The sequence below is a fragment of the Camelus bactrianus genome, chromosome 3 (assembly GCF_048773025.1).
Source record: "Camelus bactrianus isolate YW-2024 breed Bactrian camel chromosome 3, ASM4877302v1, whole genome shotgun sequence".
NCBI lineage: Eukaryota > Metazoa > Chordata > Mammalia > Artiodactyla > Camelidae > Camelus > Camelus bactrianus.
In genome coordinates, this window is record NC_133541.1 from 67,718,334 (window position 1) to 67,746,072 (window position 27,739).

Sequence of the window (27,739 nt, forward strand, 5' to 3'; positions counted from 1 at the left end):
ACCCAATTTAAAAAAAAATGGGCAAAGGATCTTAAGAGACATTTCTCCAAAGAAGATACAAAAATAGTCAAAAAGTACATGTCCCGCCATGTGGGCCTCCAACCCCCGCTCTGGACAGGCTTGCCAAACAATATGGGCACAGGTGTGTTTCTTTAATGAGATTACTCACCCAAAAGGCGTCTTCCAAACCTGAAACCCCAAAACTGTTTCTTCACTGCAAAACATTAAGTGCCAAAAGCTGGCAGCACCTCACTGGAGAAATCTGGGGACAGTCCTTGGGGAAAAAATGGACCAGGCAGCTGCTTGGACTCGCCCACAGACTCGCACCACTGGTAAAAGACCCATTGGGACTTACCTCTTGGCTAGCACATCAGATTGTCACCGAACTGGGTTTGTTTTGCCCGACGACCAGCAAGCCAAAACACTGAGACGCCATTCGCAGCAAAAAGATGGGTTATTCGCAAGACAGTGAAGCAAGGACCCTGGAGAACAAATCTCAACTCTGCCTCCCCAAAGGCACAGGGCTGGGGCACTTACGGGATAAAGAATAAAGCAGCAGGGCAGTATGAGGCGAGGGGAATGTGGGGAAAGTTGATAGGAAAAAGGTGCAGTCATCACCATTCTGGGGAGGTGTAACTAGGCTGCAGGCTTCTGTACATTCAAACGTTCAAACCCAGAAGTGCTTAGCACCATCTAACGCTCATCAAAAAGTGGCTGAGCGCAGGCGCTCGCACATGCGCAGTTGCAGGGTGGGTGGTCCTATCCAGTAGTAAGTGGCTGGGGCTTGAACTAGATACAGCTGACTCCAAGTTCCTGGGAAACAACTCAGGCAAACATCATTTAGGCTACGTGCTGCTTGAAGCACATGCATATCTTTCATGGATGACCTTGATTAGTGAAGGCAGGTGAAATGGATTTGACTGATTACCCATGGTTTCACTTGGACTAGGCAATGGTTTGTTTCTTTAGATAAGAAACCAAAAGCACAAGCAACAAAAAGGAAACAGATAAATTTCAGTTCATCAGAATTAAAAACGTTTGTGCATCAAAGGACACTATCAAGAAAATAGACACACCACAGAATGGCACAAAATATTTTCAAACCATATATCTGATAAGAGTGTGGTATCAAGAAAATATAAAGAATGCATACAATTCAACAATAAAAAGACAAATAACCCAATTTAAAAATGGGCAAAGGATCTGAAGACATTTCTCCAAAGAAAATACACAGTCAATAAGTACATGAAAGGATACTCATCATTATCATTAGGAAATGCAAATCAAACTCAATGAAATGCCACTCCACACTCATTAGGATAGTTGTAATTTAAAAAATGGAAAATAATGGTGAAATAATAATGGAAAAAATGGAGAAATTGGAACTCTCATACAGTGGCTGGTGGGATATAAAATATGGAGAACAGTTTGGCTGTGCCTCAAACAGTTAAACATAGAGTCAGCATAGGGCCCAGCAATTTCACTCTCAGAATTCAAAACGTATGTTCACACAAAAACTTGTAGATAAATGCATGAATGTTCATAGCAGCATTATTCATGATAGCTAAAAACTAGAAACAACCCAAATTTCCATTAACTAATGCATGGATTTTAAAAGAAAAAAAAAATGGTATACCCATACAATGGAGTAGCATCTGGCTGTGAAAAGGAATGAAGCACTGATACATGCTACAATATGGATGAACCCTGAAAACATTATGTTAAGTGAAAGAAGAGAGGAGAGAGATCTCATTGAGAAAACCAAATAATTCTGCTGTTTTCCTCATTCCTTCACCCTTCTGATCTTAGGCAGAAAGTCAGGCTGGGAACCTCTGAATGATGTGCTAAGTCATTTCCGTGAAATATAAATGCCCAACATTGTCTCAGTGCCCCTTTCTCAGAGAACTTAGTACACAGGGTTGTAGATGAGTGATGTGCCTGCCTACCTCCTCCACGATATCTCAGTCCGGGTTGATTGGACTGGGAATAAAAACCAAACCCCTGGTGCAGGGGAACCCACAATTTGGGCAGATCCAATCAAGTTCTCCACTTAACAATACTGAGTCTTGGAAGGACTCAATCCATTCATTCAGAGGGCCTTTAGGGCTGGATATAAAGCTGATTTTTAAGGTAATGAGAGGGTCTCTGAGGTAATGATAGGGTGACCAACTCATTGTGATTTTCCTGAAACTTTTCTGATTTTAGCACTGAAAATCCTGCATCACAGGAACCCCCTTACTCCCAGCAAACATGGTGGTTGGTCACCCAAAAAAGGCACCATTGCAGAGCAGGTGTGCATATTTGTGCAGAAATAGACAAGGGAAGCAGACACGTAAGTGGAGATGCAAGATTATGGGGCCAAACCTAGAGTCAGTGAGAGCGCTACCTTGATTCCTGATGATTTTCCTGTTTCTCTGTCTACCCACCTATTCATCTGTTTATTGGACCAAAGCTTGCTGAGCATTCATTTTGTTTCAGACAGCTTGGTAGGGACAGAGAAAACCCTGGGGTCTGGGTATACTTCCCACTCTTGGATTTTCTAAGATGCCTGAAACCTTTCCAATAAATCCCATTTTATGTTTACTGGGGCTCCTCTATTCCTTGCAAACAAACCATCCTTGAAATACTCATCTGTTAAAATGATGGGGTGGAGGTGGGGAGACAGAGAAGAGGGTGTTTCAGCTTAAAAATTCCACAACTCTTTGATTCAGTGCATAAGGGACTCTCCTGTTTATGGTATATGTCAACCTGTGTCTTCCTGTGAGGCCAAGGTTGGGAACAGTGATATCCATGATCTTAATGGCTAGGAACAGGAATTTCAAGCAGACAATTTAGACATGTATTTTGGATGAAGAAAATGTCCAGTGTTGTTTTAAGAGTTCTCCGGTGAACCCTGGATATATATTTAGAACAACGGCTTTCAAACATTTTTTACTTCCACCCAGAGAAAGACATACAGTAACTGTAGTAGATACCACCACAGACGACTCTTTAGCAATTAAAAGGAATGGAAGAGAGTATAGATAGTATCTTTTTAATTTGTATAATTTTATATAAATTATAAAAAAATGCACCCAAAGTAAGGTACATTTTGCAAAAATATACATATAACAAAAAAGATAATACATTAAACACATTATAATGATTGCCTGTGGGGGATAAGGAGAGGTGAATGGAAATGGAGGATGGGGGAAAAAGGGAAATAAAACAAAAGAAAGGACTTATGTTGACCAATGAGAAGATATGGATTAAACTATTTAGTGTAATTGAGGTTTTTTAAAAATGCATATTACATACAGTGGTGAAAAGACAGCTTCTTTAGCAAGTAGTGTTGGGACAGCCACATGTAAATCAATAAAATTAGAAGACTCCTTCACACTATACACAAAAATAAACTCAAAATGGCTTAAAGACTTAAACATAAGACATGACACCATAAACCTCCTAGAAGAACATATAGGCAAAACATTTTCTGAGATAAATCTATGATCTTCTAGGGCAGTCTACCCAGGCAATAAAAATAAAAGCAAAAATAAACAAATGGGACCTTATTAAACTTATATGCTTTTGCACAGCAAAGAAAACTATAAACAAAAAGAAAAGACAATCTACTAAATGTGAGAAAGTATTTGCAAACAATGTGACTGACAAGGGCTTAATTTCCAGAATACACAAACAGATCATACAACTCAACAACAAAAACCAAACAACCCAATCCAAAAATGGGCAGAAGACCTAAACAAGCAATTCTCCAATGAAGACATACAAATGGCCAACAGACACATGAAAAAACGCTCAATATTGCTAATTATCAGAGAAATGCAAATCAAAACTACAATGAGGTATCACCTCACACCAGTCAGAATGGCCATCATTCAAAAGTCCACAAACGATAAATACTGGAGAGGGTGTGGAGAAAAGGGAACCCTCCTACAATGCTGGTGGGAATGTAGTTTGGTGCAGGCATTATGGAAAACAGTATGGAGACTCCTTGAAAAAACTAAAAATAAACTTGCTATATGATCCAGCAATCCCACTCCTGGGCATATATCCAGAGGGAACTCTAATTCAAAAAGATACATGTACCCCAATGTCCATAGCAGCACTGTATACAATAGCCAAGGCATGGAAGCAACCTAAATGTCCACTGACAGATGACTGGATATCAAAGTTGTGCTATATACACACACAAGCATGCATGCGCTCACACACTCACACACACACTCAATGGAATACTACTCAATCATAAAAAAGAATAAAATAATGCCATTTGCAGCAACATAGACAGACCTAGAGATCATCATACTAAGTGAAGTAAGCCAGAGAGAAAGAAAAATACCATATGGTATCACTTATATGTGGAATCTTAAAATGACACAAATGAACTTATTTACAAAACAGATAAAGACTCACAGACATAGAAAACAAACTTATGGTTACCATGGGGAAGGGGGTGGGAAGGGATAAATTGGGAGTTTGAGATTGCAGATACTAACTACTATATATAAAATAGATAAGCAAGTTTCTACCATATAGCACAGGGAACTATATACAATATGTTGTAGTAACGTATAATGAAAAAAGAATATGAAAAGGAATATATATATGTATAACTGAATCACTATGGTGTACACCAGAAATTAACATATTGTAAACTAACAACACTTCAACAGAAAATTTAAAAATGCTTATTACCTTGCAACCCAGTATAAATGTGTATATGTTCAGCTGTAAAAATGTTTCACAAATCATTATTTTCCTTCACTGTGTTCCATATTCTCTAGTTTCTGTGCTATTTGATATTTTTAAGTCCTGGTCACAACCTACTAAATTGCTTTCTCATCTTCCTAATGTGACAGGACCTACAGTTGGAGAACTGTACCACTCCTCACTCAAAAGTGCACGTGCTCAGTAGCAGATCAGCCAGCAGCTCTAAATTTGTTTAACAAAGACTCCAAAACCAATTAAAGCACCAAAGTTTTTGTCAGGAGTGGAAACAGTTTGCTTTTCTTCAATTTTATACAGACACTTTTTGGATTCATTTCTGTTTCTGATTGAAGTTCAGAACTACAGTGTGGTAGGTAAAAATGGTCCTCCAAAAGATGTCCACATTCCAATCTCCGGAGACTTTGAATTTGTTACTTTACATGGCAAAGGAGAATTAAGATTGCAGACAGCATTAAAGTTGTTAATAGCTGCCCTTAAAATGGGGACATTATCCTGGACTCTCTAGTTGAGCCCCATAGGGTGACAAACATCCTTAAGAGTGGAAGAGGTAGACAGAAGAGGAGGTCAGAACAATACGATGTGAACGAGACTCCACTGGCTTTAGATACAGGAAGGGGGCCACCAGCCAATGAATGTGGGGCAACTCTAGAAGCTGGAAAAAACAGGAAGTGGATCTTACCCAGAGCCTCCAGCAAGGAATCAAGCCTGGCTAACGCTTCGATTTTAGCCCAGTGTGACCCACGTCAGACTTCTGACCTACAAAACTATAAGATAATAACTGTGTATGTTTAAGCCACTAAAGTTTGTTACAACAGCAGATGCAAAATAATCTGTGAATACATTTAGAAAATTTTAATCTAACAATTTGCCAAGAAACTGGTAACTACAGTTCCCATAATCCTTACCTCTGAGGAAGGAGCTCAAAGCTGCAGACAAGGTATTACAAATGCAAGTAGAGTTACTTAGCAACCAGAAAATAAACAGTTTCAGAAGCAGCCAGCTGAAGATTAGACTCACCAACATCTTCTTCCAGACTGCGTCTCTTGGTACAAACTTTTTTTTAACTACTTAAAAAAAAATCCAGAGAGTTAATTCAAAAGATATGTATAAATCATCATTCATGATAATCTTCTTAAATATGGGAATTTATTGGCTGGTAAAAATGGTAGAAACAATGCCTCTCAGAGTCCCTGGGTAAAGATAATATCTAAATCAGCAGTTAACGTCTCTTGGGCCACAGATCCATTTGAAACTCATTTTAGAAAAATATACATATATACCTACACACAAAATTTTGCATTTGTTTTTATTGGTTTTACAGCCTTCGTCATGATTATAAACTCAAGTTCAAGCAGCTGATTTAAATGGCTATTTTCACGACATATTTGATTTCAGTGAGGAATAAATTTCTTGGCAAACATTCATGTAACAGAGCACAAATTAGCACACTAGAAATAATATTATCTTTATTCGAGTTAGCTGTGAGGAACTAGATTTTCTTCCAAGGGCTTATCTTTTTGTTTTTGTCATCCACAGGATCTAAATCCAGTTCTGCATTGGGAAAGGATGTGGGCCCGTAAGCCCTACAACTGTGAGCGCTGCGGGAGTGATTTTGTCAGCTGCACGGCTCTGAAGCATCACTTTCAGCAGAAGCATCTTGGAAAAGTTCACTGTGAAAAATGTGGCCAAGAAGTCCTGAGGGAGAAGCTCCAAGATCACAGTAAGGTATAGTGGGAGAAAGTGGGGAAACCCTCCACTTTTTCTAAAATACTCATACCTTTTGTTGGTTTTGTTTTTTAATTATCTTGTGGAGAATCATGAACAGAAAACTAGAAGTTACACAGAATTCCTGGCCATAGGCCACAGATGGGATGCTGTGGTTAAAGCTGTGTGTCTCAGTCTTCTCAGCTATAAGGGGCCCATCTCTCAGGGCTGCTGCGAAGGACACCCTGCAGAATTCCCTGGACACAAACTACAGCCAGGGAGCTGCTATTATTGTAATTATTATGCCAAAGTGCCTACGTGGGGATAGGATTCTTGCAGCCCTAGAATTTTTTACTTTCAATGTGACCTTAGAGGTACATTAATGTATTTCCCTCCTTCCTCCTTCCCATTTTACAAATGAGGGATCAAAGACCCAGTTAGGTTGAATGAGTTGCCCAAGGCCTGCAAAAGTGGATGTCAGAAAAAGAACTAGGATCTCATTCTTCTGATTTTATAAAAACAAAACATAGTGCATTAAAAAATGTATCTTTTTTTCAGTGCTGTGGTTCTCATGGTTCATTGCTTTATTAATCTGCAGCAGTTTTCCATCTGTGTCAAAAAAAGTTAATGGACTTTGCTATGTTTTGAGAACACAGAATGAGAATTCGCTGTGCCCATGAATGGGAGCATTTAGTGAGAAGCCAAATGAAAACCAGCAGATCCCTCAAATAGCTCTTATAATTCCTGTGTTAAGTATTTACTTTTTTCAGTCCATACATGACAGGTCAACCATGGAGACACACAAGCTAAACTGGGAAAATCTTGAAGAAAGGAATATAAAGAACATGGCTACAAAAATATCACAAACCTGTAGGATGTGTTCTAGGCACTTTGGAACAATCCTTAGCCGGGAGAACCACGAAATACAAGAGCATCACTTCACAGCCAGTAAAAGAGGTAAACGAGGTGTCTGGTGCTTCCTTTCTGTGGATGCTCACAAAACATAGAAACCATACTGTGGTCTCCCTCACTGAGGTGTTACAGGTGGTTTCCAAGAGTAGCAGATAGAGAAGAAAGAGGATGGAACTAGGATGTGGCTTGAGACTACATATACTTGGGGTGGCAGGGGCAGAGGATAATTCTGCAGAGCCACATTTTATTTTTTCAGTGGAGGCTTTGGGAATTGAATCCAGGATCTCATGCATGCTATTCATAGGCTCTACCACTGAGCTATACTCCCAACCCCTCTGCAGAGCCACATTTGAGAAGGAAGCTGGGAAACTGAGGCATTGTGCAAAGAGGCAACTCAGACGCACCTTTCTAGGGGCTTCCAGTCAGAAATGGGACAGAGTGTCAGGATCCAGGTGGGAGTCAGATTGTGGTCTGTCAAAAATAACCACAAAACTAATATACTATATACCTTTTGCTCTCAAATTTATGGGTCTGTCCTCTAAACAGACTGGTGGTTGCTACTCTATGAAAGTCTTCTAATAAATTTAAATTTTTCCCAGGAAACAATAATTGACTCTGAATGCAAAGTAGTCACTGAAAAGTGATCAATTTTTGATGAAATGTCCCTAAAAAGAGTGGTATATAAATTGGCTACTGTTTCAAGCAAAAGAATCAGTGTAAAACAAAAAAACAAAAAAACAAAAAAAACCCTAAACTGTTAATTTGGCATAACTGATGAAATTTAAACAAGAGACTGTATATCCTGAGTGTTGGTATAAAATTTGTTGTTACTGTTTAGTACTGTGTTCTGATTTACATTATGGTTTCTTCTGTGATCCATGATTTATTTGAAGTATAGTTTTCTTTAAATTTCTCTATGTATGGGATATTTTTAGTTATTTTCTTACTGACTTCTCATTTAATTACATGTATTCAGAGAATGTCATCTATATGATATCAGTTCTCTGATGTGCTGAATTTTATCTGTAACTGAGTATATATTCAGTTTCTCTGAATGCTCCATATGTGCTTGAAAAGGAAGGTCCAGTTGCAAATTCATTCCCAGAAAGGATTCCTTGAAGAATTCAAGGCACTTGGGCCCTCTTGGCACTTGGGTCAGAGGCCACTCTAAAATTAATTCTCAGTGATAATACAAATTTGTTGTGTAAACCCAAGTGAGGGCCACTTTATTATTGCAGATTCCTGGGATTTTTTTTTTTTTTTTTTTTTTTTTGGTGATCTATCTAGTGCAAAAGTTATGGAAGTTTCTGTGCTGTTGAAGTGGATCAGGATATGCCACCCAAAAATGTGCCAATTTGGCATATTGATTATTTTGATCCAGAGGCAACTGAGAAACAGTAGACGCAAGAATAGCTCTTTGATCTCTCCCTTTCTACCTAAAAGTAGAGCGTAAATTCTATCCAACCGCTACTTCCTGTACCAGGAAGAGGATGGTGGCCCTTTTCACTGGGAACTTCCAGCCAGCATGTGAGTCTGTATAGACAAACCTTAATAAAATATCTTTTATCTTCTATTATTCCCCCGTATATATTTCCTAGTCACTTACCCACCATTTACTGGCCTTAGAAGTCCCAGATCTCCTTTCCTTTGTCTAGTCACTTCTTCACAATTTCTAGTCCTTTGTTGCAATGGTATATAAGTACTTGCATCTGTTTCTTTGAAGCTTACATTTCTTTTCTGTAAAGGACTCTGTGCACATAAAAAAAATAACATCAGTAAAATTTGTATGCCTTTTCTCCTGTTAACATGTCTATTTTCAGTTTAGTTTACATGCCCCATTCATTGAACCTAAGTTCAGTTATTCAGTTCCTTTCTCTGTAGGGTGTGATCAGTCTTCTCAGCTCTTCTGGCTTAAAATACACATACACACACACACATACACACAACCCTTTAATGTCCTCATTTAAAAAAATGTACTATCTCCTGATTTCTAGATGTTGGCTCAATTTTGTCTTTTTAAAAACAGTGCACAGGAGTAAACCAAACAACCTACACGTAGAGTATGGCTTATGGGCTGACAGTAAGACATTTAGAATAGATGGCTTAACTTGGAGTTCTTTACCTTGGGATCATTTTATTGAAACTTGTTAACATACATGTTTTTCACCTAGAAACTTAGAATGATTCATAAACTGGGGCAAAGACTTTTCTGACGTAAGAATGAATATCTCAGTTTATCTCAGAGAAATTGAGCCACTTCTTTATTGAGACATAGGGTTAACATGCCAGCTAAGTCTGGAGGGAGTAAAGTCTGCTGGTTCGCCTGAAGCTCTATCAGCAGAGAGAGTAAGTCTCCCTGTTATCACAAGGCAGTCCTGACAATTAACTAGACATAACTTGCATACAAAACTAGATTCTTGCCTTAGACACACACACACACATCTATTTCTGTGCAGTGACTATCCAATGTTGATCATTCTTCTATGCAGCCCAAATGTCCACAGGATTTTCACCTCATAATATGTTGGAGTGTAAAGGTCCCCAAGAGCTACAGAGATTTGCAGACAAAAAAATCCACCCTGCCTCGGGCTCCCAGCATGCTGCTTGTGTGGCTGAAGTCGGCGCCCTGCTCCAGCTGATCCAGGGTTGCTTTCCGGTGCCGGCCTCCCGAGTCATCCAGGTAATCTGAGCCCCCTGTCCTCTGGCTGGGCCACGTAGCCCTAAGAAGCCATTCCTTTCTCTTGGAGGTGATGCACATCAACCTGGGATGGGCCACATGTTTAGAGGCCAGCTTCACCTTCTGCATGAGGTGATGTTCTTGCCCTTTGAAATGCCAGGGCAGGCTGCAGGCTGGCGGCGCAGCCTCTCAACCATGCGACAGCTGGAACCCATTAAGGTTGGCAGTTTTTGCCCAGGGGGTGAAAGTGCCTTTACATTGGCAGGGCCAAGGACTTGGCTCACACTTAACCAATATTTGTAAATGCTTAAGGGAATTTCAGGCATAGGAGGTGAGCCTACCCCCTGGGGTGCTGTTTCATGCTTGGGCAACATGCCTGTGGAAGTAATTAGGTGCTGTGCTGATGGGCTCACGGTCAACTTAAAGACAATTCACTGTGTCCAGGAAATGGTTGTCCACAGCACAGTGTCATTCTGTGAAAATTTCCTTGAAGGAAAATGGCCTGAACACAGGGAAAGGATCCAAACAATGATGGTGTGGTTTCCCTTCTATTATTGTTATTTTTAATGCTAATACCTTCACTACATACTATCTAATGAGTGTTTAGGAAAGAAAAGTACAGGACATAGTTCTGGAGACATTTTTTCTGACAATTTTTCCATTCCTTCATTGAAAAATTCACACATAATTATTATAAAAGTATTTTAAGCCCTGTTAATTTAAAAATTAACTTTTAATGCAACAATAGCCAATATGATTTATGAGTATGATTACATTCTCGTTAATACAGCTGTGGGAAAGCCTGAATATGAAACAACATATTTTCTTCTACAGACATAAAGCATAATCACAGAGATTGAAATTGAGAGTCAGAGTTTTATTTCAGTACCACCAGGTGCTGGCTGAAAACAAGGATCAATGATCAATTAAGGTGCAGAATCTCCATGCCCTATATCCCATTCTTGGAGACTGACAGTACACGTTAGCATATTAAGAACTCTCAGGTTAAGCAAGCATGAAAAACTCCATTTCCCATACACTGTTGCCACTATGACAAAATAGCTTTCATTTGGCTGCGATACTGCAAGACTGAGTCCAGAACTGAGTTAAGTCCCAGGAGAGGCAAAAGGGCATGAGGCACCCATTTTAGCTAGTCCAGTTGTAACAGGTACAGGATGGCTTTAAAGCTGAGTTCTGGCAATGACTTTCAGTCCCTGGATTTACAGTAGGATGGGGGTTCCAGGGGTGCACAATTGCAGAGGCAGCTTCTTGATTCCTCGATGTCAACTAAGGCAGTGTGGTCCTGGAGCCAGCAGTTGCCATAACAGCTCTCAGATTCGCAGTTCTCTGATGGTAGCTGGGTCAACATGTCTCTTAGCAGGTGAGCTCTGCTGTGTTATTCTGAAAGTCGCTCCTAAAAGTTCAGTCTAGAGCCTGTTCTTCTAGCTATTCCAATGATTCCCTGAATTAAATACCTTTCTAGAATGGTTTTTCTTGCCTGCATCTGAACCCTTTTGATACACTGTGATTCTCTCTTTTGGCAATGTTGTTCTGAAGTGTGAAGCCATGAAGTGGGAGATACATACAAGCGCTTTGCACTTCATCTACCCTGCTCTTGTTGGTAGGCAGTATTTTTTCCTCTATTTTCTTTAGTAGTAAATACTTTCCGTAATCCATTAATTCTCCCCTCTAGACAAGCTGCTGTGTCTCTGTGAAGAGCTCAGTCTCCTTCCAGGGCAGCTAGGTCAATGCGAAGAATAAAAATGACACATTATTGCTTACTTCAGCGAGCCACGCAGTGACTGAATGGGCTGTTGGAAATCCGTAAGAGATTAACATACAATAAATGGCAGAGGGTTCAGAGCCTTGGAATGTTTTCTAACTTCACGTGAAATCATGTTGTCACTTTATGTGTCACAGTCTACTTTTGAAAGATTGCTTTTGCCTTGTGGACATGATGCTTCCCAAATCATAGGTAACAGGTTTTTTTTTTGTTTTTTTTTTACTGCTAAAGAGCCTCCTTTGGGAACTTGCAACCTAAAGTTTTCCTTGAGTGCTAAAGAAGGCAAAGATGTACTGTTAACTACTTAAAGACTTTTATAGAATTATGTTTAGCAGGAGATTTGAAATAAATTGACATTAATTATAATTACAGAATATTTATTAAAATCATTTATGATCTATCTAGAAACATAGTACGCTAACACCCTCCAGAAACACCAGTCACTTAATGTTCTAACTCTCACAGGTACGGTTTGTTTCAGAGCACCTGTGTCCCAGGTTGTCCATCCAGGTGTTCACTGAAGGCTGCCATGTGTGTCTTGGGCTGGGTTCTGGGTGTACAGTGGTGAATTTAATTCCTGCCTTCATGGATTCATCACAATCAAGTGGCTTTCAAGCGGAAAATCTGAGAACTTCTAGCACTAACTCTTCATGAGGATTTTCAGGCTTTTTCTGCAAATTGTGCTTTCCTTTCCATAACTGAACCTAAATTCTCAGTAGACTATGATAGATTACTTTCTCCTTCTACTCCTGTCTTTTTTTTTTTTTTTTTTTTTTTTTTTTTTTGGAGTCAGGTGAGGTCGGGGGGATAAACTGGCACATATTTAAGCTATTCACAGTGTTAATTGACCCTAAAAATGCTACGACTAGAAATCTGCACTTCCCTTGTGGTTAGTTGAGGTTTCCCCCACATCTGTTGTCTTCACAGGGTGGCTCCTATGTAAAGGGGACTGACACCCAAGGACGCTCTGAGATTGACATTGTGTTGCTCAGTGATTTGTTTGCCAATGTGAACCCTTGCAAGAAACAACTGAGAGAAGGGTTGGAGGCTCTGAGAGAAAACTTAAAGCGAACTTCACATGGGAACAGGTCTGAATGTGTTTCTGCAAATTCTTTTATTACAAAGGTGGAGAAGACTGCTAAAGGAAACTTAGCTTGGCACAGAAGACCATTATTGAGTAACAATTACTTGTGCATGCTAACATTAAATTCTTGGAAGAAAACTTGGAAAGATTGCCCCAGAGGCTTTTTTTTTTTTTTTTAAAGACTTCTAGCTAAACTTTCAATGAAATTTCATGAATTTAAGATCCTATGATTTAAGGACTAATTATGTCTTCTCCAAAGCACCTTTATTTAATTTCCATCCCTTAGCTGAAACCTGACTCTGGAATGCAAACAGGAAGGGCTGAGAATGGTGCCTCCAAGAACGAAGAATCTTTTGAGACACACTTGTCTGATAAACATTCCCTTCAGCGATGTCCTGGGGTCTTTTGCTGAAGTGGTTCTACTGACATTATACATAATGTCTTTTTGCCTCCAATGTTGAACTAGTCAGGACTCTTTTTTTTTTTTTTTTTTTTTTTTTTTTTTTTTTTGGTGAGTTTCAAAAAGCAAAAAAGAAAGAAAAAAGCCTTGATGTATTGTTTTTTATTTTTCTATTTTATTTTTACATCTGCTATTTTTTTGCAGTCTAATGAATTGTGGATGAAGAAAAATGCAAATAACTATATTGTAAAGTGAATAAAACATTTTTCTTGAGAAAAACAGACTAGGCTGTGTGCCACTTCAATTCTAAAATAAGATCAATGTTTTAAAAAGAATGTCCCAGAACTGTTTATTAATTTAAATAATAGAGTCATTACCAAGCCCTTGCTTCAAATGAGCATAGAGAACTAGCTTGAATGTGTCTTTTAATGAAAAACACTACCTTCAGGAATACCAAACACCTACTAAATTGTGGTAGTTAGCAAAAGACGTCAGATGAATGGCATGATGGTGACTATAATGAAGCATGTCGGGGTTGGAAAGGCAAAAAGGGAAATGATGGAGTTTCACATATGATTACACTTTGTACAGGGAAAGACCACCTTTAAGAAAAAGAAAAAAAAAGAAGAAATGGGAGAATGTGTTTTTCATTTTTACCCATTGCTTCTTCCAAGTGTTCCCCATTAAATTTGTAAACTATATTGTACATTATATCATTGTTATTATTATTTATCAAAACAGGACAGTTAATGTACTCTAAAGGCACATTAAAAATAAGAGTTAGGGTATACCCTTTCCATGGTGCCTTATTTGGGATCAAAATCTTTGTCCTTCATTGTTATGTCCCATTTCTATCCTCCCTGCCCACCCAATGACAAAGACCCTTATAGATGAACTCTCCCTAGCTCCTTTACCTCTCCTCTGTATCTCAGGCAGGCACCCTGCTCCTGGACAAAACAGTGCTTGAAGTTTTTATTTTGTTAGAGTTCCAGAACAGATTTTAAAGTAGAGCCAATGAAAAATAACAGCTCTGAAAACCTTTGTTTGCTTGCGCTAATTGTTCTAGAAAACAAACAAACTCATTTTCTAAGCTCTGTTCCTTCTATTCTTTCAACTCATTAAATAATTTAATTGAAAAACGTTTAAAGTTGACCTGAATTCCCAGATAACCACTATCCTTTAAATGCCTGTTTCTTTTCCCTTCCTTGGAGTGATTTTTCAAGGGACTGTAATGGTTTTAATTCAGCCCAGAAGGTATTTTATCCCATATTTTATTTTGCTGAACAAGTCCTGTGGCAAAAAGGAAGCATATTTGCAGAAGAATGAGACTTCAAGACAGACTGAGGGAGAAGGATTGTGAAGTCAGAAAAGGAGACAGATTGTCCACGAGGTTTCCTTTGTACTCATGTCTTTATGCAGCAGTATTTTTCTGGCTTTATTCTCTGCTTCTCAGAGCAACCAAGACCATACCATGATTCATTTGAAGGGAGAATTGAATTAAAAATGGAAAAGAAGCAGATATGCGAGTCTGACAGTTGGTTTTGACTCCCACCCACTGAGAGAGTAAAGAAGTTTATTGTTCCAGTTGATACCTGGTTTTTGGTGATATATTGTTTGTTGCTGTTATTTTTAAAGCTATTCAGTTACTTTATTTTGAAAGATGGGTGTGAGAAAAGCCTTTCTTGTCCCCTGGAACTAGTCCATGTCTTAACCTACCAGTAACAGCAACTGTTCTATGTCAGTCATTTTCCGAGCCCTGCTTATGAATGAAACCTCAGGAGACTTGGCCAAAAACCCAAGTACTAGAAATCATTTACACTCCAGGGGCACCGTGCTCCCCTCTGCACATACCAGTGTGTTTATCATTGAAAACCACACTGGGGAAGCATATGCTGAGCTTTTAAGGAGACAGTGCTGTAAAATATGTGTCATGCCTCTGACAGTCATAATTGGGATTTCTTCCCATTAGCTCTTGTTTCTAATTACTTTAATTTAGAGGTATTAAAAACAAGAATCTTTTTCTTTATACTATGAGGTCAGATAGTCTTAAGGCTCTTCTCTGATAAATAGCCCTTTTAAAGTCTCATTGCAGGACATGGAGTTGTTCTGGTAAGACATGGCCAAGACAGGACATGTCCGTGGACTGAAATGAATCACCTGAGGACTCATGACCAAGCACTACTAGGACCCATGCCCCATTTCCACTTATAATAATAGCAAAAATCTTTCGGGATACTCATTGGACAGTAAGGTTCATTTAAGTTACTTTAGGATAGTGCTGACATTCTCATGACCCATTCTAGAAGCGACCTGAACTCCCCAATTGATTCAGTACCTCACCTAAACCCTCTGGTATCCACAAGTGTAAACTTCACCCACCTAGGGCTGTGTCTCCTAAACATAGTTACCACATTGAGCACAGCAAGATCTGCCTCTAAATTGTGACAGAGTGTTAGGCTACTGATTTATTTAATTCCTTCTCACTCTCTCCCTGACTGAGAGAGAAGGATATACTCATGAGAAAAGGTGAGGACATTTAATAATGATTTTAATGTATTCCTTTCGTGGTAAATGGAGTCAATTAGAACTTCACAGCCTTGACATTAAAAAAGAAGTATTGAGGAGTCATAAAATTTCAGAAACCTCTGTTCAATTTAAATGAAAGATTGAATATATATGCATATATATGGCTATATATAAATACGTGTATATATATGACTGTATATATATTTTGGATGATGCCTATTGACCTTACAGTTCACTGATTCTCTCTTCTCCTATATCTAATTTTTGTTAAATCAATAAAGCTCTTAAGTTTAATTGTTATTTTTTAGTTCTAGATGTTTAATTTCTTTTTTTAATATATATAAAATCCAACTCTGATTAAACTTTTCATCTTTATGTCTACTTTTACTGTTGATTTCTCTATTCTTTGAACATATCAATCAGTTAAAATCCTCATCTACTTATGGCAATATTTGGATCACCTATGAGGTCTGTTGCTACTGTTGGTTTTTGTCTGTTAGTTTTAAATCTTATAGCCCTATCTCTTGAAATTCCTAGTGATTTTTAAAGATTAAAACCAGGACACTGTGCATTAAAAATCCGATGTTATCCTTTTCCAGAGAGGATGTACGGTTTCCTCACCAAATGGATAAGAAATGATCACCTAGGTCATATCCCTGTACCCATTAAATAAAAACGCCTGGAGGTGAGAGCATCAGTACATTTTAAGGATCCCCAGGTGATTTCCAATATGCAGCAAAGTTAAGGAACAATTGTCATAGCCCAGTAGTTTCACCAAGGACTTTCCCCTGATCCTTGTATCCTCAGTTCCTGAAACTGAACCTAATCCATGTTACTTCAGCCTGGGGAGATTGCCAACACTTCCACTTAGCTTTCCAAGACATTCTGCTTCATTTCATAACCAAACCTGTCTCAGGCATCTTCAGAATTCAGCAAACGTTTGGAGGGAAAAGCAGGGCATATCTTGTGCTCAATTCTCCACTTTCTCTTTTTCATCAGGATTGTGGCCTCCAAGTCTCTAGCATTGCTTCAGCCCCATATGCTTGACAAAGTTCTGCTGGGTTTTTTTAACCCCAGAAGATTCCCTTTGCCCAAAGAAAAGTCCATATTTTCAGCCTCTTGTCTATTTCTCAAGTTGACATATGTCCTCAGGGAAAAAAGGCAGCAGAGTATCAGTCCATCTGTCCGTAATCTGCTGCCCCACTCCTCACTATGTCTTTTTTTTTTTTGGAGGGGGGAGTGTAAAACTATATCTTGACCTTTCTAGCTACAGCAACTCTCCAGTGCCTCTAAATTACACATGTAGTTTTTAATCAAATTTTCTAGTTCTCAGTGAGTACTGATTGGTTGTTAGCTACTTCATCATACCCAGAAATAGATGTCTGAGTTCTTTTTACTTAATATTTTCTTAATCATATTCATGATTCACGGTATCTTATGCTCCAATCCATATTCAGAAAATAAGTCATTAAAAATTGTTAATCATCTATTTATTATATATCAGATACTAGGGACAGAACAGTGAACAAAACGAACACAGTTCCTGCTTTTGTGCTCCTAACACGTGAGAGAAATAAATAATATAGTTCTAAGTAGTAATTAAATGCTACGAAGAAGCACAAAGCAGGGTAAGGGGGCAGGGAATGTGGAAGGAGCTCTTGTTTTAAAGGGTGTCCAGGAAAGGCCAAATGGTGCAGTAGAGAGCTGAATGAAGCCAGAGTCCAGCCATGTGAACTATCTAAGTATAGGCTAAGAATAAAAAACCTTAGCAACTGAAAAGTCCTGAGAAGGGAACATCCCTGGAATGTTTGAGAAATAGCCAAGAGAGAAGCAGGACTGGAGTAAGCGGAAGGATGGTGGAAAATCATCCAGTGTTTTCTTTTTTCTCTTTCTATTACCTCTCATATCACATCATGTTCCTTTTCTAAGGATCCTAATGGGGAAAAGAACACCATTGTCTTTAAGATTCAATTTTTTGTGTACTGAAAGTCTTCACAGTCACTCTTTTGAGATCATGGCCTACTATGATGTCCTGGGACCTACACCCTCCACAGGTAAGATTTATTTGTTTTGTTTCACAGGAAGCCTTTAAAATGGCTGTTCATTCAACGTGTATTTATAGAGGATTGACCACATCTAGACACAGTATCGAGCTAGGCATACAGAACCAGGCTGCATTGGTGGCATTGCTGCTTTGGCTGGATCAGTGCTTTTGATAGCTGCAGCCACAGAAGGCCACTAAAGAGCAGAGGAGGATAAAGCAGAGACCATGTGGTACTGAAGAGCCTGCAAGCACATGTGAGATAGTCCCTCGGGACTTGAGTAGGTGAGGGAATTTGAGAGAGTTGGAACTACTAAAAGAAGAGGGAAGTAATAAAGACAGAGTGATAGAATGACGTTGTTGTGGCCATTATGATGTTATTTTTATTCCTAAGATGTTGTGGTATCTAGACTGAGTTATGAAATAGAAAATCTAATCATACTCATAAAAGGGGGGACAGAGTATCTCCATTTTAGGCAAAAATATAAAGTCCCTCTTATAGACTGGATATTTTTGTCCCCTCAAAATTCCTATTTTGAAGCTCTCTACCCACGAATGTAATGGTATTAGAAGGTGAGGTCTTTGAGAGGAAATTAGGTTTAGATGACATCATGGAGGTAAGGCCCCAGTGATAGGATTAATGCCCTTGTAAGAAGAAAAAGAGACACCAGAATGTCCTCTCTCAGCCAAGTGAGCGTACCGTGAAAAGGTGGCCATCCGTAAGCCAGGAGGAGGGCTCTTACCAGGAACCAAATCTACCAGCACCTTGATCATGGGCTTTCCAGACTCCAGAACTGTGAGAAAATAAAGTTCTGTTGTGTATGCCACCCAGTCTATTGTATTTTGTTTTAATAGCCCAAGCAGAGGCCCAGATGACTAAGTGACTTATATAGATGTAATGTATTCTCCAGAGAACTTGGAGGTTGAATCTAAGCTGCTGCTTGACTTAAAACATTTATATATTCTCTGTGTGGCAAAATGACAGAACTGAAAATGCCATAGCAACTTGTGAACCAATACATGACCAGTGACCCTGCTCTGGCTTAGCAGCAGGTATCAAATATTTTCATTGATCTATTATTCATTTATATATTCCATTCAATCATCATTTCTGGAATACCGACCATGTACCATTAAATACTTCCAAAGAATTCGGTAGGAGCTCAAGATTTTTGCTGTTTGGGGGCTCACATTTGGTAGAGAAGAGATTCGTGAGCCAGTAACCCTAAAATATTTCTCTTCTATCTCTATGTCTTTGCACAATGCTTCCACTGATATGCTGATCTTAACCTAGCCCATCCTACACTCTGCCTTGTAAGTTCCTGCTTACACTTCAAGACTCAGCACAACTCCAGTGAACTTCCTTCCCTAGTCAGTCCTTCCTAGTCCTGCCTCCCCCACTTTCCCATAGATCCCTCCCTGGTTTACTGTTGGATCATGATCCTCTTGTCATCATGCACAGCTTTGGCTTCCCATTGCATCTGGAGCTCCTTGAGGATAAGGTTTATCTTGGAACCTAGAACTGTATTATTCAATAAACATGTACTGAACAAAGGGAATGAACTGAACATGATGTTGGTCCTCCCCTCTCTCAGCGAGACTCCAGAGGAACATGTAGACTTCCCTGAACTGGTTTTTTTATTTATCAGCACTGTTGGACAAAGTGCTGCTCATATTGTATAAAATAAAGTTCTCTTCTGCTGCGCTGTACTTTGTCAATATACATGTACTGCATGCCTACCATGGTCTAGGAACTGTGTTAGGACTAGGAGTACAAATATGAATAAGATATGGTGGGGTTTATAGTCTGGAGGGGAAAACAGACACACAAACAGGTCATTGTATGGTATGGGGACAGAGGTATGGGGAGCTCTGAGATAAGACAGGATACTGGGAAGGAGAGCATGAACTCTTAGCCCAACCTGAGATTTTAGGAAGTCTTCTTATCTGATAATCTTGCTGGGCCTAGTATGAGATTTTTAAATGCTGTGATTTATCCAGCACCTATTATGTGCCATACATAATTCTTGTCCTAAAATTAATCTGATTAAATGAATCCCTTTCGATTTGTACAACAAACCTGAAAAAAGATATTACACCAATTTGAATATTTAAAAACTGAGCCTTAGAAAATTTAAGCAACTTGCCCATGGTTATGTAGGTAGTAGGTGTAAAAGCTAGGATGCAAATCTAGGCCTGTCTCACCGGGTAGGTCCTATGTAGACTGACATCAAAGTTGTATAATGGAGAGGATACACTGGGCTTAAAATCAAATCCCAGATCTATTTCATATTATCTATGTGACTTTGGGTAAATCATATAAAATACTGGAGCCTCATTTTTTTTTTCATCTATAAAACTGAGATGAGAAATTATCTCATAGGGCAGTTGTAATAATTAAAATATGAAGTTTGATTTGAAATTATGTAGCATGTGCTTAGCGAAATGAATATTTATTAAGGAAAGAACTTCCATCTCCCTAGGTCTCACCATAGGTCCATGAGACTCTTGTATTTGTGCAAAATGATTTCTTTCTCTTGTGTGCAAACTTCAAAAGCACAGTTGTTAGCCAACCCTCGGGTAATTGTCTTGAGGATTTGAGGTTCTATCAGTAGCTTTCAAGCTAAAATGTCTCCCAGAGGAGCAAAAGTGTATTTTTACTCTTGCTTCTAAGTCCCCTAAGTTCTCAAAGCACAGCTGTGTGAAATGAATTCTAAAGGGACGGAAATTATTATGTAACCCCACTTCTCTCCACTGATGAGGGAGAATGGGTTTGTAAAGAGACCAGCAATTCAGACAAGTCCTAGGATTTCAAGGGATTTTAATGGGCAGCTGAATGTTGCTAATAATTGTCAGAGCAAGACTCAGATGATCACATCAAATCTTCACAGGCATTTTAATGTAATATTCCCTGCACATCTTACATATGTGCTATACCACTAACAGCTTGGCCCACATGTCATAATGCAGCCCAGAGCCATGAGATTTGAGAGGACATGGTTGACGATATTCCTGATCCAAATATGATTCTCAGATCAGCAGTATCAACATCACTTAGGAACTTGTTAGAGATACAGACTCTTGGGCTTCACTCCAGACCTACTAAGTGAGAAACTGCATTTTAAAAGATCCCCAGGTGACTCTTGTGCTCATTAAAGTCTGACAAGTATGGAATTAGCCACTGATTAGGAAGCATTTGGGCTCAGTAGACTGGCAATAGATGGCAGCTGAATGTCCTAGCTGTGTGACTTTGGGCAACCTACTTAACTTCTCTTACTCTATTTCCTCATTTGTAAACTGAGGATAATAATAGTTTCCATGTCAAGTGTTGTTGAAGAGTAAATGTGTTAAATAAATATAAAGCACTTAGAATAGTAGGTGACTCACAGCAAGACAGCTAAGAATTCTTGTTTTACAAACGATGATGATGAGAAAATAAAGCTTAACAAGCTCAGCTGAGTCACACAGAGTAGAAACAGACAATTATAATCCTCAAAAATAATTTAAATTAGAGACCATCAACTTGGTTCCCTGTCGGCAAAGCACCTTGAAGGGGGGAAATGTTGATACAGAGGCGGCTTTGAGTAGATAGTCTCTAAGTCGGCCATGGCATCTCATCAGATGATAGGAACAGGTCATCAAATACCTGACGTACCTACTGCGTACCAAAATTTAAGTTATTGTTCTGTCCATCTTTCCTCATCATAAACCTTAGTTTTTGACTAAGTTTGTTTGCTAAGAAAGGTAGACAGCCTGTCAGTAAAATTGAAAGTGTATTTTAATAGTTATAATGACTGTTGCCTTGTAGATTTAGGACTAGAATGTTTGTTGTAACCGCATTTATGAAAATATTTGCCATAGACAACTCTATTTGTTCACCTTTATTTATCATAGGGATTTGATTTTATTCTCTAACCTGTTGATAATCAACCTACTATTATAAGTCTGACTTGGCTCTCAACAACTGGACCAGTATAAAAGGATACTCTTAAAATTAGGTATCAAGAGAAAGGCATAAAGCTTTTTTTTTTGTCTTTGGTCTTTTGTAAAATGTATTTACGAGTAAACTTGTAGTTTACTACAAAGTTACTTGCTTGTTAACTTTAAATTAACTTTAAAATGTGTATTGCAGAAGCTAAATTTGCCATAAGTAATGAGTGTGCTTTTGTGTGACAATTTAATTGGGCAGAAGGACAGGTACATATAAGGGGTGTACAAAATAGATTCATATTAGAACTCCTAATTGTGTTGAATTGGGAAACTTTAAGTAGATTATGATAAAAGATACTGAACACTTATATGTCATACAACTAGAATGAGCACAATCTGAGTTAATGATGTTTTATGAGACTATAGTATTAAGCTATAGATGTTTATTTGCTTATTTGCTATAAATCTAGTTTTCTTCCCTCATTAATGTATCACTAGCTGCATAGATTGTTTTCAATTTGACCTAAATACATCTTTCAAAGTCATCTCCATCTTTATAAATATAATCAATCCCTTCAAGTGTCCAGGTGGTGGAATCTCTTCTGCAAATATATATACAGATGACAACAATTTAGATAATAAACAGAGGGAATTATATAGGTTATTGTGCACAAAGCATAGAGACATTTGGTTTCTATTGCTAGATGGTATTTGCTTAAAGTAATGAAATTTGCTTCTAAGAAATAAATTTCCTCTGCCAATAGAGAGAAAATCGCTCATCTGATGAGAGAGATTTTCTGGTACCAGGGTTTGCTCAATTTGAACTTCTCTGGTATCATAATGTTGAAGGTTTCTCTTTTAATCACTTGGGTAAACTGGAATAACTCTCCTAAATACAGAAACTGCTTTGTTTTTTAAATGCTCAGGGTCTATAATTAATCAGAGTAACACAGCTTGTTTGTACCACAAGAAACCCAGAGAGGAGAAGGGGGAGGAAATTCTCACAGTTGTCTTTGTTCCTTGGTGTTAACAGATTTAAAACTTCACCTTTACCGCAAACTGCACCTCTGTAACGACAGTGACGAGGCCCAGCTGTGTGCCTTGGCCCTCTTGCCATACCAAGTGGATTTTGTCAAGGCGTCTGTCTCGAGGGTGAAGGAGCTCATTCGTTTAATGATGCATTGGTTTAAGACATCATTTGCCAGCACCACCGAGGAAAATAAGTATGTAACCAGCACATGGGCACCATGTGAGCCTTTCTCTTTTCATGTCCTTTCTTTATTCTTTCAGACCCTACCTCTTTCCTTGGTAGGCAGAGGGAATATATAGAGAGATGGAAAGAGAGAGAGGGGCTTGAGAGAGAGAAAGAGAGAGAGAGAGAGACTGAATGACGGCTTTTAAAGAGTATAGAATATCTGTGTTACATTATTTCCAATGGAAGAGTTTGGTAGGAACCAAAGAACAGAAACCAAAATATTCAGTGGCATAACCAAATGGATTGGTACAAGGAAGGAAGGCACAGAAATGGAAAAGGGAAACAACCAGCATGATTTGAATGAGATGTTTAATGTTCAAGCTTCTGCTGTTCTAACAGAACAGAGCTGTCCTCCAGAGGAGGTGATCCCTAAAAGTTGATATGAGCATGTTTCCGTATCTTTCCTATGGTAGCAACAGGCTCAAGTGTATGGTGAAGTGATGTGAGGGAGATTCAGATACCGGTTTGAGTATTTTAAAATAAACTTTTGAAAAACAGGGAACTAAGATATATTTGTATGAATTCTCCATTTGGCAGAAATAGAAGAGATGGAGGATTTATTAAAACATATTTATATATGGTCACTTTCTACAAGGAATATGTTTTCATCTTTGTATGAAGCTGCAGTACTCTTGATTTATTCATCTGAATCACACACTCTGTTTACTCTTTGTGTACTTTTGTCTTTAACATTGACAAAAGCATTAGTCACTTTGTAAAAACATGTATTACTTCTGTATAATTTCCCTTACCTCTAAGCATCTCTAGCCATTCTGTTTTTTTTCTCATTTGGTTGAGGAAAATTTTATTAGTGAAAATAGGAAAAAAGGAAAACAAAGAAATAAAGCTTCTTGCCTTGAGTAGATCCTTGGTCAGATGATTGGCCTGGTTTTGGCATCTAACACTTTTTTTGGTAGTGGAGAGCATTTGTAAGTCTGAAAGAAGAAATTTATCTATTAATGTAGCAGAATCATAATTCTAAGGCTTAAAAGAGGTGGTATTGTGGGGAAATTGGACCACATATGTTCAAAATTTGATAATTGGTTTTCTATTTTGGGAAAGTAATCTAGTAATGTGTATTAAGTATTTATTATGTGTTAAGGATTTTAAAATATTCACACCATTTATCAAGTTAATTCCCCTCTTTAAAAAAAAGGTAAAATTAAAAAGTAAAAAAATATTTATTATATTTTTAAAAAAACAGGTGAGGCCATTATTTATATTAAAATATGTCATAAAAAAAGAATACTCAAAATAAATATTTTAAAAGAGAGCTCAGAAATACTTCAATGAACTACCTTTATAAAAATAATTTGAATAAGTAAATTAGGAATAGTGCTACTAAATATAATGAAAAGTGGGAATGAAAATTCCCCTGAAAAGCAAATAAACTTGTTATAGAAGTATGATGAAATACTATTTGAGACAAGTTTGGGAAATATAGTAATACATAGATAGATTTACATGAAACAACTTTAAATGACTAAAATAGGACACAAAATAGTATGAACACATATCAGTGCTAAATAAACACATACGTAAACATGCTATAAAAATGTTAAGTAAAATGGTTCAATGCTTATTAAGTCTTTTACCCCCTCTAAATTTTGCTTCATAAAATTTGAAGAGTATCTCCTGCTTGAGCAATGTTCAACCATGGTTTACTTTGTGCAATTGGGAGCATCAGATAATTAAAGCAGAGATGGGGTTTAAGTCTTCTGTCAATTGTTGTCAACCCCTGAGGGAAAATTGCAAGAACTGAGTTACTGATCAGCTGAACTCTAGTTAGCTGTTCAATACTAGGACAAGAGGTTTTGTCCACTTTCAGTTTTTTCTATTTCTCTTGTTGAGGTAAAAACAAATGATTAATATCATACTAAGAAAATGTTACCATTTTATTAGGGGGAAAATTGCATGATTTTGCAATGTATCATGAAAAGATATTTTTATGGCTAATGAATGCCAAGGCAGCACAAACACATATTTGGATGTCAACCACCATGTAATCCTGAAAATGTCATGTTGGCTGTTTTCTTTGGAGTTTCTTTTTAATCCTCAGCTTTAGTTTTTCCCCTGGCGTATATAAATAGCAATTTAACAGACTTAATGGTAAAAAAAAATTTCCTTCTTAACCCGCTATCCCCAACTCCCCACAATATCTTTAGAGCACATTTTCTAAATTTGTTTTTTTATGTATACTTAATTAAAAAATATATTTTCAGTTTATTGCTTTAATTTGTTTTTCAATTAATCTATATCGTATCTTTATATCTGTACATTGTGATCTTGCTTCTTGGAATGACTGAACAGTATAGGTCAATGCTGTAGAAAAAAAAGAGTGTGATGTTCAAATACAAGCCACATATGCAATATTATATATTTTAGTAGTCACATTAAAAAGGTAAAAAGTAATAGGTGAGATTAATTTTAATAATTTATTTACCCAGTATATCCAAAATGTTATTTCAACATATAACCAATATAAAATTATTAATGAGATATTTTACTTTTTATATATGACTCTTCAAAATTCAGTATATACTCAAGTAAGACTAGCCATGTATCAAGTGAGCAATAGCCACACGTGCCTAGTGGCTGCCAAACTGAACAGCAAAGTTAGAGATGTGCCATGAAACTATCTAACTAATCCTCTGTTGATGAACATTCTAGTATTTGCTATTTCAAGCAATAAGATAAAAAATATCTTTTTGTGTATATCTTTAAGTTCTTGTAGATGTTTCTACAGAATGAATTCACAGGAGGGAAAAACGCTGGATCAAAGAGATGAAACATGCCAAATTTTAATAGAGGTGCCTCCAAAATAGACTATTAATTTAGCATCTCATCAATAGAGTGGAGAGTGCATTTCCTCACAAACTCACTAATGGTGAATATTATAATTCTGTTTTTTGCCAGTCTGATTGGCGGAAATATTATTATTGCTTGGTAAGCTGTGAAATTGAAAATAGAACTTCTACTATAAGTAGCCTTTTGAGCTTGGATTTTTCTTGTAACTAAATAAACCTGTCTTCATTTTCTGGGTCAGTGAAAGTAGGCACAACCCTTCATTCTGTGTTTTTAGATTCCGGAGACTTCCCTCCTCTTACACAGTGGAGCTCCTCACCATTTACATCTGGGAACGGGCGGAAAAGCCCCTGTTCTTCAGCCTGGTGCAGGGAATGAGGGCAGTCCTCAAACTTCTGGTTCGGTATGCAGAAATCGATGTGGTTTGGCACAGACACTATCATCGCAAGTTCCCCATTTTTGTAAAGGTTTACCAGAAACACACAAGGTAACTATCTTTTCTACACCCTTAGGATACAAGAAGCAGGTCTGCCATCAAGGAAAAAAGTCTGAAGCAAAGAGTAGCTTTATGGGGATTCAGTGCAAATGGGAAGGACTTAATTACTCCAAAGTCAATTCCCTTCCATTACTTCTCACAGAACTTGAATTCTAAAGTGTGAATTAAGAGTAATTTGAGTGAAATGAATCGAATGTGGATATAGACAACAAAAGAGGAAGACACTGGAGGCTGAATCCAGGAAGGACATGCCTCCTCAGGTGAAAAGGGAAAATGGGAGAAAGTCAGAGTTGCTGTGGCAAAAGCAAGTGACTGCTAACAGGTGTGTTTACAAGTGTGGTTAGTCCTCCGTGGACTCACTCCCAGGGTTCCCAGAGAGTCCTTTTCTTAACAGAATTCCTTCTTTAACTCAGACATTCCCCTCTTCTACCTATTGAAGTTGAAACTAGGTTTAGAGATGCACAATTTTAGGTTTGTTTTGTTTTATTTTAGGCCGTTCATTTTAGACCCTGTAAATCCTACCATCAACGTATGTGACACCTGCAATGCCTGGGATGAAGTTGCCCACGTGGCAAGACGCAGCCTACTGAAGCCTCTTTTCAGCAGAGTGAGAGCTGAGCCCCCCTGGCTTTTCACAAATGACTGGTAAACTGGGCAAGGAGCTACTATTCTTGCATTCTATGAAGAAAATAAAAAGGATGCAAAACATATTGCCAGTAAGAACACTCTGGATAAAAGGCAGTGTGAAAGAAACTTGTCCTAACTTAATTCCCGACTTTAGTGAACTCAATCTTTAACAAACATCACTTCAGCTTTTGAGATAACTTACTTCCCCTCCACTGTGTTTTGGATTTATTTGCTTTGGTGGCCTTGCAACCAATAAACATAAAAAAAAAATCCAAGTGGCTGCAATAAATAAATAAACAAAACATAATCCCCCAGATCCTTTGAGAGAAGATTAACTGAAAGAGTAAAATAGCTCCTAGCTTCTATTTCTAATTTATTAAGTTTCAGGTTGATACCAGATTGACCAGATTCAACTCTCCTGGCAATCCGATATTTCCCTGGGTCACCTGTGTTTTCACAATTTTCCTATGAAAATCTGCTTGCACTAAGTACTATTTACTTCCAGACATCATATAACAAATCATTACATGGAAATATGAAAATATCTGGGAGATTCACAATTGATTGCCTCAGAATAGATTGTTTCCAAAATCATTTTATAACTACCTGTGTCACAATTCATGGGTCAGAGTGGAGCCATACTTAAGGTTTGCAAGTTACTCAGTCATGGATAGGGATGAACAAACTACCCAGGCTATTGAATGGTCCGGTTTCACCACAACTGTTTTCAATTGTTGGGATCAACTGTTTTCTTTTCTATTAAAAGCATTA

General features: G+C 38.0%; 1 protein-coding gene across 3 annotated transcripts; it reads left to right on the forward strand.

Annotated features, from left to right (window-relative positions):
* Positions 1 to 5,713: 5,713 nt before the first annotated feature.
* Positions 5,714 to 27,573, forward strand: LOC123615187 (2'-5'-oligoadenylate synthase 1-like). 3 transcript variants are annotated; one of them, XR_012505543.1, is made up of 9 exons: positions 5,714 to 5,774; positions 6,265 to 6,453; positions 7,203 to 7,389; positions 9,834 to 10,024; positions 12,732 to 12,892; positions 17,744 to 17,868; positions 22,819 to 23,008; positions 26,123 to 26,663; positions 26,834 to 26,963. XR_012505543.1 is itself a non-coding variant. In XM_074360394.1 (9 exons), exons 2-9 carry the CDS (start codon positions 6,295 to 6,297, stop codon positions 26,988 to 26,990), a joined length of 1,380 nt encoding a protein of 459 aa, XP_074216495.1. In that variant the 5' UTR covers positions 5,714 to 5,774; positions 6,265 to 6,294; the 3' UTR covers positions 26,991 to 27,573. The 3 variants fall into 3 exon arrangements, 2 of the variants coding, with proteins under 2 accessions (XP_074216495.1, XP_074216496.1); XM_074360394.1 differs by having other exon boundaries at positions 26,123 to 26,332; positions 26,834 to 27,573; XM_074360395.1 differs by lacking the exon at positions 26,123 to 26,663 and having other exon boundaries at positions 26,834 to 27,573.
* Positions 27,574 to 27,739: the final 166 nt, after the last annotated feature.